Genomic DNA, 10,253 nt, shown 5'->3' with positions numbered 1-10,253 from the left:
ATAGCTTTCTAAGAATTTGCCCCAAGATGGAGATTTTTTACACCTCTGCGTAGCCTTTCACTCTGGGGTACAACTTGCTTTGGTTGGATTCAACCCGATCCAACCTAAGATAGGATTCCCTCAACCCTAACCCAACCCAACCTAAGCGACAGGTTGAGGATGGTCAACTCTAACATCACCTGCCTCTAAAATTCTCAACCCTACCATAACTTAACCCATCTAACCTTTTTTTTCCAATATCAGGTCGGGTTGAGTCGGGTTGGGTTTGGGTTCACCTAAGGCCAAAACAGAAAAATACAAGAAAAAAACTTAACCCCTCAAAAATAAAGATAAAATTAGAGAATGGAAGCCAGGCTCGGGTTCAAGTGTGGTTGCCAAGGCATCAACCCTAACCCAATCCGAAATTAAATCAGGGTGGCTTTTCCCAACCCTAACCCAATCCAACACGAGGAAATCCCAACCCAACCCAACCCTTTGGGTTCAGGTTGAGCCCGACCCAAGTTGCACCCTGCTTTCACTGAAGGGTTGAGATAAAAAAAAAAAAAAACGTGTTTTCTCAGTGACACTGATCTCAGCCCTTCAAAAGGATCTGAAAGGCTGATTTTTATGCAAAGCACTTAATTGAGACTCCCAACGTAGGTGAAACAGCCCCCACAAGATCAGTCCTAAATAAATTACGATGCAACTCGGGTCGGGTCGGGTCGGGTCCGAATTCCAAAAAATGGGCCCGAGTTTCACCACTGAAAACATATAAATTCTCCCCTCACGAACCCTAGCACTAGAATACCATCTTTTATCATCAGGTACGCAATTTTTCAATCATCTTATCTAGGGTTAGGGTTTGCTCCTTTTTCTATTTGGTTCCATCCATACGGATTGATTTTATTTCCCTAATTTCATTGTTTTTTCATACCCAAATTCCTGAAAGCTTACTGGTTCTGTTTTGCTTTTCCATTTTCTTCTACTAAGTTAGGGTTTAAGATCTTTGAAAGTTCTATAATTTCTAGTTACCAATTTGCATTTTTCTTTATCTTATTGCTGATTAAGAGTATAATTTTGGAATTAGTGTAAATCTGAGAGGAATAGATTTCTATTTTGAAAGTCATTAAAGAATAATTTTAGCTTTGATTTGCTTGGAAGTTACTAAAATAGATGATACATGTTGCAGCTCTGTTTGGATGGCAAGAAAATTTTGGAAAAGTTTGGAAAGGAAAAATATTTCTTAAATTCGTAATTTTTCTTACACATGAAGATAAATGGAACCAATTATATTGAAATTTTATTTATAGGGACTCATAATTTATGATAATATCCATCTAAATCGTCGAAAGAAAAAAAAATTCCCAAGAATTTTTTTTCCCATAAGAAATGTTTTTCTTGCCATCCAAACAGGGCCTAATTTACTCATCCAACCTATTTTCAATTTATAGTAATTCCTCCTTTTCGGGTGATAGAAGTTCAGGCAAAATAGATGAAAAAGATGCAAAAGATAAGTTCCTTTTTTTCTTTTTATGGGTGGCGTGGGGTGGGGGGTCGGGACAGAGTGTTTTTGTTTCACTTGTGTTTATGTTTATTTTCTTCAATACATATATACACCTGTATTGTGATAGTATCCCTATTCAGGGAGTTTATATAATATTCTTTAAAGATTTGAAAGTAAGGTTTGAATAATTGTAGGAGTTGTTGATTATTCGTTACAGTGCATCAGTGAATTCTGTGCTGTCTGTCATGAGACAGCCACATGAATCGAGGGGCTTTTTGCCTGCTCATTTTCCCCTTTTGTTGAGAGGAAAAATGAGCAGAGTTAAGTTCATGTCACGTTCAGTGGGAATGCTGGAAAAGTCTATTTCCCTTTAGTTGAGAGGAAAAATGAGCAGAGTTAAGTTCATGTCACATTCAGTGGGAATGTTGGAAAAGTCTATTTAAATTGTAAGGAGATAGAATGTACAACGAATGCAACGAATTAATTTAGTGTGTGTGTGAAATATTGGCATGATTTTGACAATCTCACAAAAAAAATCTCAATTTTTTTGATTTATCAATAAAAATTCATTTAAAACCCAATTAAAACAACAAATAGCTAAGATAAAGAAACTGCAAATTCATCACGACTTTATCTCATCTCGCTTTATAAACTAAAACCTAAACCAGAAACCCCTTCCAAAGTGTGATCAGAGAAGGGGAACAGAGAAAATCCGAGTACCCCTTCATTCGTGAGTGCAATTAATTGTAGCAGCTTCCATGACCCAAGACAAAGGGTCCGCATAAACCCCCAAAACTTCAAGAACTTGCTTTTCTAAAACATTCAAAAACAGAAAAAACGAAACCCAGCATATAAAAGCAAAGAACAATAGCAAAATAAATCACATTAAAAGAGAAACATAACAAAAGGCCCAAAAAAGAAGGGGAAAAAAAGAAAAGAAAACCTAAGATTGAAAAATGGAAAGCATTGTGACTAGTATCCTAAGACTGAAGAAATTTTTCTAAACAAGTGGGAGAAAATGAATATCTCATGCATGGTTTTGAGTTTGCACTTGCACAACGATTTTATGATCCTCGGTACCTTGCTATACTAATACCAAAGGCATAGTTAGGTGAGCCGAATCAAGATAATGAAGTGATTTTGGGTGTTATGTAAGCTTTTGCCAAGATAACAGAAAGTGTGGAAGATGCAAAATTGTAACGTGAACTATTTGTTGTCTCTCATATGCGAAAGGATCTTTATGTCGGTTGCTCAAACTGATGTTGTAACCATGAATGCAATTGATTGACGGGCAACATGCGGAACAGAATCTCCGGAGTTAGTTGAGTTAGCTAATAAGGTATTGTCCCAATTAATTACTAGCTCATCAGTTGAACGAAGTTGGAGTAGTTATTCTTTTGTTTATAGTGTAAATATAAATAAGTTGAACACCTCGCATGCTGATAAATTGGTTTTCATCCATTCAAATTGTCATCTCTAATCATTCTTCACAGAAACTTATAAGGATGGACCTTTTAAGAAGTGGGACCCTGATCCAGGACATACTAATGTAGGTGATTCCATTGTTTGACCTGAGGAATTGTGATAGAGATCACTTGATGATGACTACATCGATGGTTTATACGATTTTACAAAAAGATGATGAAATACCTTCCTCGCGCTTCGATGTCGGCTTCTACCACGAGACCCATTCGATGTCGGCTTCTACCACGAGACCCATTCTCCAAGTTCAAGCAAGCCATTCGTCGTCTTGGACTGCAAGAGACTTGCATATCCAGTTTTGCAAGAGAGAACACTTCGGTGGACTAGGAATAGAGAGCTACACACTAGCTTATAGTTTGAACTTTCATCATTTATCATGTTTTGATGTTTTTATTTCAGAACTGGGTAGTTTTTCCTGTTTGCTTCTTTAAGATTGAGTATGCAACATATGCTGTACTTTGTTTAAGGATATTTTGATATCTTCAAATTGAAGAATGCTAGATTCACAGGCACCCTTGTAAAAATGGGGGCAAACTAATTTGTGTCATATGTGTGCATAACTAATTTTTTTTCTTGTAAAACTTTCAGGTCTTTAGGGCATGGCTTCTACAGTTGGCTCTTTGGCGGCTCCTAGTAGCCTTGCTATGGACAAGAAATTTTCACTTTCTTCGGACAAATTCTCTTCTCTTGCTTCTATATCTTCAAGTTCTCTTGGTCGCAGGAGGCAGCAATTGCGTCTGCAGAAAAGATGTTCTTCCAGAATAAATGCAATGGCCAAGGAGTTATATTTCAACAAGGATGGGTCGGCTATTAAGAAGCTTCAAGTGAGTGTGTGATCCGTTAATGTTGAATCTGATCCCATCTTTGAAGTGAGAAGTTTTTTCTAAGCCTTCTCATTTCCACCATTTCAGACTGGTGTTAACAAGCTTGCGGACCTTGTTGGGGTAACTCTCGGGCCAAAGGGCAGGAATGTTGTTCTGGAGAGCAAGTATGGCTCCCCAAGAATTGTTAACGACGGTGTCACTGTGGCCAAGGAGGTATGTTTTATTTGTTTTGTTCAAATGTTAAAAAATTGAAGCTGTATTCTGTAGCAAGGTTTTAAATGTCGGTTTCGCTATCAGTTTTGGCCACAACCGAAACCAAAATTTCAGAAAATAATTTTGGTATTTTTCAGGGGAAATTTCGGCCGATATTTCTGTAATTTCTGCAATTTTGGTGGAAATTTTTAAAATTTCTGTCGAAATCTTGGAAATTTCAGAAATGTCTAATTTCGGATTCAGGTACTTTCGGTGTCGGTTTCGGATTTCGGCCGAAATTTCAAACCATGATCTGTAGCTGCTCTCTGTCTAACATAAATTCTTGTATAGTAATGAATGCCTGAATGCTACAATCTACTATTTCATTTCTCCAATTGACATAGGGGTGCGGGAGAAGTAGGGAATGTACTTAAAATTTTGATTTGCTTTCGTAGGTCGAGTTGGAGGACCCTGTTGAGAATATTGGTGCTAAATTGGTGCGACAAGCTGCGGCAAAGACCAATGACTTGGCTGGGGATGGCACTACAACCTCTGTTGTTCTTGCACAAGGTCTGATTGCTGAAGGTGTTAAGGTTTGTGACATATTTCTCTTGCTTGATTTTTGTGTGGATCATGGGTCTTCATTGGCAATTTTCTTTGAGAACTAAGAATTATATCACTGTTTATATCACTAATTAGGAGGTGATTTATTCAGGTGGTTGCAGCTGGTGCCAATCCTGTTCAAATCACTCGAGGTATTGAGAAGACCACCAAAGCTCTAGTTGCTGAGCTTAAGTTAATTTCAAAAGAGGTAGGTTAGATGCACATTGGAGATTGTTCACAGATGTTGGTATTATCGGCGTTGATTATTTATAACTTGTATTGCTACATAGTTGTTCTAAAGATGAATTGTAACCAACTGCTTTTGTTTTTTGATGCATTGTATATGTTCTTCTGTTGAGAAAATCCACCAAGAAAATCCTATCTCATCGTGCACAAATTAACATAAAAGTAAAATAAACACAAGCCACAAGATGAACACCAAGATTTACGTGTTTCGGCCACGCCTACATTCACGGGCGAGAAACACGATCTTCCACTATAACAAAACAAATATACAAGGATTACAATGGATTTAACCAAAAACCCACAAACCCGCAACCCTTTCCTTTTTTCTCTCACCCAAGACTATACACCAAGAGTAACCCGAGAGGATTACCAAGAGACAACCTGAGAAGAAACCCAAAGAGGAACCCAAGAGGAAACCCAATGAAGAAATTTTGCTTCTCTCTCTCTCTCTTTCTCTCTCCCACTTTTTCTTTCTCCATTCTCTCTCTCTCTCTCTCTCTCTCTCTCTCTCTCTCTCTCTCTCCTTGAAGTAGTCGACACACCCAGGACTCCCTCTTGCCGCGTCCCTTTCACACAATTGAAAAATACACTTTTATACTTCGGTTTTCTAAAACCTAAAACAAGATATTTCTATTTTTGAAACCTAAAACAAGATATTTCTATTTTTAAAACCTAAAACAAGATATGTCTCTCTCTCTCTCTCTCTCTCTCTCTCTCTCTCTCTCTCTCTCTCTCTCTCTCCTTAAAGTAGTCGACACACCCAAGACTCCCTCTTGCCGCATCCCTCTCACACAATAGAAAATACCAAGGAAGCAGGATTCTTCCCTGGGAGCCTTCGATTCCCGCTTCGATTCCCGTTTTGATTCCTGCTCTGGCAACCTTGAGTAGGATTCTTCCCTGGGAGCCTTCGATCCCGCTTTCGATTCCCGTTTCGATTCCCGCTTTCGATTCCCGCTCTGGCAACCCTGGAAAATACACTTTTATACTTCGATTTTCTAAAACCTAAAACAAGATATTTCTATTTTTGCCTTCTTGCTTTCCCACGCAAGCAACCCATGGTGGGTGGGAAATAAGGCAACTTTCCCAACATTTTCTTTTTTCTTAATATCCAAGTGGATGCTTGGGGGACTAGGAGGCTCTAAGGTTGTATAGGGTCACAAACCATTTCATTATATTTACTGACGTCCTTGATGGCATCTCTGCAATTCTCTTCATTTTTGTCTAGGATCTCCAATTTTAATTTTAAAGTTAAAAAAACATGTTTATTCACTCTACATATAATTTAATGTTCCAGGTTGAAGATAGTGAACTGGCAGATGTTGCTGCAGTTAGTGCTGGAAATAACTATGAAATCGGGAACATGATAGCTGAAGCCATGAGTAAAGTTGGTAGGAAGGGTGTAGTGACATTGGAAGAAGGGAAAAGCGCCGAGAACAGCCTCTATGTTGTTGAGGGGATGCAATTTGATCGTGGTTATATCTCTCCTTACTTTGTAACAGATAGTGAGAAAATGACAGTGGAATTTGAGAATTGCAAGGTTTGTGATTGTCCTAGGAGTTCCTCTTAGCTTTTTTCTTAAGACTAGTGAGTGTCCTGCTCCTTTGCAAGACAGGTCAACCTGCTTATCATATATTGAGATTCTTGTTCCTTATGATCATAGTTTTAAATTTCGGCCGGAATATTTCGGTTTTGGTCTGGATCGAAACTCAAAGTACTTTGAATCAGATTTTTATAGGATTTCCCTGAAATTTCAGAAATTCCGAAATTTCGCCAATTGAAATTTCGTTTTTCACCCTTATTTACAAAATTTCTACTGAAATATTAAAGATTTCCGCCGAAATTTTAAAAAAATTCACTGAAATTAAAAGATTTCCACCGAAATTGCTGAAATTTTGTACATTTTGGTCGAAAAACTAAAAAAAAAAAACCTGAGATTTTTGTCAAAGTTTTACATGATTTAGGCCGGCCGAAACCGACATTAACCTTGCTTATGATGGTTGTGTGTTGTCTGTGCAGTTACTTCTTGTTGACAAGAAGATTACAAATGCGAGAGATCTGATCAACGTTTTGGAGGAGGCGATAAGGGGAGGATATCCTATCGTGATTGTTGCTGAAGACATTGAACAGGAAGCTCTTGCAACCCTTGTTGTGAATAAGCTCAGAGGGGCTTTGAAAATTGCTGCTTTGAAAGCTCCTGGATTTGGAGATCGAAAAAGTCAATACCTTGATGACATTGCCATTCTTACTGGAGGTTGGGTTCTTATCTGTTGAATGTTCCCGTTGTGGTCTCATTGAAATTTTAGAATTTGGTTGCACTATCTTGTAGGCTGGGCCTTGTCCATTAATTATGGTACGGGCTTCCTTTTTTTTTTTCGGTTTCTGAATGGTGATTTTATGGGCAGCAACTGTAATTAGAGAGGAGGTTGGACTATCCCTAGATAAGGCTGGGAATGAGGTCCTCGGCCATGCTGCCAAGGTTGTACTCACCAAGGATGCTACAACCATTGTTGGTGATGGTAGCACGCAAGAAGCTGTCAACAAGCGAGTTGCACAAATACGAAATCTGATTGAGGTGTGATTTTAACTCCAAGTAATGTTATCTATGTTGCATGAGCACGGAAAGAAGTCTCTAAATCAGACACGGGTATCAAATGTCAGATTCGACTAACCTCGGGAAAAAAGATTCGTGGATTCGGCTAATTTTAATCCTTTAACATGATAATATGGGTATATATTTAGAATTTTGGTTGGTTGAGTAAATATAATTTTTATTATATAAAAACATACTATTAGGATAGATGAAATTCAAAACTTGTGATTATTTCAAATCTCTTTTTGTATTTATATATAAAAAAAGATTAAAGAGATCTATAAGCGTCTCAGTAAATCCTCAAGTATTGCAATCTGACACATGTCCGACATGGCTATTTTACTGATTCAGAAGAATCCATGTAGCAAGCATGTTATCCTCTTCATGATGATGGTTTTCTATCATCCTTGAGTTTTCATGAGATATTGATTGTTTATGTATGGCTTCACAGGCTGCGGAGCAGGATTATGAAAGGGAGAAGCTTAATGAAAGAATAGCAAAACTCTCTGGTGGTGTTGCTGTCCTTCAGGTACTCCTTGAGAGGGCATCTTATGAAGGGTTATGGTGTATATGATGGATAAATTTGTTCCATTTTCCAACATTCTTTATAATTCGTGGACAGGTCGGAGCGCAAACAGAAACAGAGCTGAAAGAAAAGAAACTGAGAGTAGAAGATGCTCTTAATGCTACAAAGGTATTTATTATTATTATTATTATTCACCCCTTTTTCCTTGGGACATCCCCCTCCAGTGTATTTAAGACTACTCTTTCACATTAGAAAGGGCTGTCCCAAGTAAAAAAGGGGTGAATATATCATTTCCCTGTTATTATATTTTGAACCTGTTCATCTAAATTGCAACTAAACCTTGAATTTCATGGTTTTCAGGCAGCTGTTGAGGAGGGTATTGTTGTTGGGGGTGGTTGTACTCTATTAAGACTTGCATCAAAGGTTGATGCGATAAAGGATACCCTTGAGAATGATGAGCAAAAGGTCGGTTCAGAATGTTTCGATGCTTATGTTGGTGGACTCTAATGCTTATCAGTTTATTGCCTTCTAAAATTTGTTTCCGTGAATGATTTGCAGGTTGGTGCAGATATTGTTAAAAGGGCTCTGAGTTATCCACTAAAATTGATTGCTAAAAATGCTGGTGTCAATGGAAGTGTCGTCACTGAGAAGGTATTTTTTAAGGCTAGCAAAGTTTTTGGATGTTCAATTTGTTTTTGTTAATACCATTCAAAACAAAAATAAAATAGTTTTGTTAATCAACTGAGAGATACCGTATTTCAGGTCCTCTCCAGCGACAACCCGAAATATGGTTACAATGCTGCTACTGGGAAATATGAGGATTTGATGGCTGCTGGAATAATTGATCCTACTAAGGTGAGTTGTGGTTAGGGGTGCGACTCTGGTCGATTTTGGGAATTTGGGTTGGGCTTTTACCATAAAATTGGGTTGGGTTCGGGTTCACTCCAATTCATTTTTTAGCAAAAGCTCAACCCGGCCCAACCCAAATTATACAGCCCTAGTTATTGTTGCATTGGGCGGGAATATATTTCTAGAACACCAACATCTACAATAAAAATTCCTTTGGTCAAATCTAATCCTTTAAGCTTATTTGTTTGTAAGCTGTTCTTTTCCTTTTCTTATCATTATCCCCCATTGATATAAACGGACGGATTCATCAGCCTGAATCATTACATATCCATATCAAGGTTTGATTGATCCAATTGCAGACAAATTTTGCCAGCTGTGGAATTGGTAGAACATAGTTTTTTTTGTTCACAATAGAACACCCACTTTCAATTTTAAAGTGAGTTTGAAAACATATTTATTCCGACTCAGAGGGAGAAATGAGTATGAAATATGTATGAGCGAAGGAATAAAGAGAATTTTCTACTCGAATTTGAATTTGCGACAGATTCAAATGGAAACGGATTAATAAAATATTCCTGGAAACTTGTTTTCATGTTTGGTCTTTCAAACCAGGTTGTGCGGTGTTGCTTGGAGCATGCCGCCTCTGTGGCAAGAACTTTCCTTACATGCGATGTTGTGGTTGTCGACATCAAAGAGCCCGAATCCGCTCCTGCCGGAAACCCCATGGACGGATCAGGTTGGCCATTGAAGCTATAGATTCATCTGCTACTTTTTTCCCTTTGCTATTCTCAGGTGCACGCGGTAACTAACCATTTGCTGTTTGTTGTTATGATTAGGGTACGGTTACTAAGCCGACACAGAATATGGAGAAAGGTGGGAATAACTTCCTCCTCCAAGCTGATAACAATGTTGGGGTCTTTCTTTTTGTAAATTGATTTTGTTTGACACTGTTAGTAGGAATATATATAGTTCCAGTGAGGTTGGCTAAGTTGAATTCGGCATGAATTTAATGCAGGAAAGTGCTATTTATTAACATGTTTGAAATTTCTGCTGAGTAAGAAGAAACTTATTCTGCTAAATCTTCACGTCTTTTATTCAGTATTGAAGTTCAAAAGATTTTTACACTGTTGCTGCTTGTTTTATTCTGTTTATAAAGTCTCTGGGTCACTTAAATCAGCCATTCAACTTTTGGGATAGCTCAGATTATTGATAAAAGACGGATGTAACTTCAGTCAGTTAAGTTACCACATTAATTGATTGGAAAATGGGCTGACAAATGAAAAGAATCTTGTATTTCCTGAAAAAATCCCGAAGATTATTAGGTAGAGAGAAATAATTTGAACAAAGTGTGGGAATAATTAAAACAGGCTAATTGATAATTAAATGCAAATGTGCGTTTTTAGTACTCTGAATCTTATTATTAATTGAAATAGTAAATTGCGCATTGATTGGAAATAG

General features: G+C 37.7%; 1 protein-coding gene across 1 annotated transcript; it reads left to right on the top strand.

Annotated features, from left to right (window-relative positions):
• Positions 1-779: 779 nt before the first annotated feature.
• LOC143856967 (ruBisCO large subunit-binding protein subunit beta, chloroplastic) lies at positions 780-9,874 on the top strand. Its single transcript, XM_077367249.1, has 15 exons — positions 780-803; positions 3,554-3,789; positions 3,877-4,002; positions 4,437-4,574; positions 4,697-4,792; positions 6,125-6,367; positions 6,847-7,081; positions 7,233-7,402; positions 7,872-7,949; positions 8,043-8,114; positions 8,307-8,411; positions 8,505-8,597; positions 8,709-8,801; positions 9,408-9,531; positions 9,632-9,874. The coding sequence occupies exons 2-15, from the start codon at positions 3,565-3,567 to the stop codon at positions 9,643-9,645; spliced, it is 1,812 nt and encodes a 603-aa protein (XP_077223364.1). The 5' UTR covers positions 780-803; positions 3,554-3,564; the 3' UTR covers positions 9,646-9,874.
• The last annotated feature ends 379 nt before the right edge of the window (positions 9,875-10,253 follow it).

Source organism: Tasmannia lanceolata, unplaced genomic scaffold (genome assembly GCF_043159265.1).
Source record: "Tasmannia lanceolata isolate RefF3 unplaced genomic scaffold, GAP_Taslan_0.1 ptg000003l, whole genome shotgun sequence".
Lineage (NCBI taxonomy): Eukaryota > Viridiplantae > Streptophyta > Magnoliopsida > Canellales > Winteraceae > Tasmannia > Tasmannia lanceolata.
The sequence above is the reverse complement of the archived record's forward strand: the minus strand, read 5'-3'. Positions and strand labels throughout refer to the sequence as shown.

Bases quoted from the DNA above. Each gene is read 5' to 3' on its own strand.
- LOC143856967 (XM_077367249.1), top strand. From the start codon at position 3,565: ATGGCTTCTACAGTTGGCTCTTTGGCGGCTCCTAGTAGCCTTGCTATG. The intron at 7,082-7,232 runs GTTGGGTTCTTA...TTTTATGGGCAG, and splicing joins CATTGCCATTCTTACTGGAG to CAACTGTAATTAGAGAGGAG. The intron at 8,802-9,407 runs GTGAGTTGTGGT...CTTTCAAACCAG, and splicing joins GAATAATTGATCCTACTAAG to GTTGTGCGGTGTTGCTTGGA.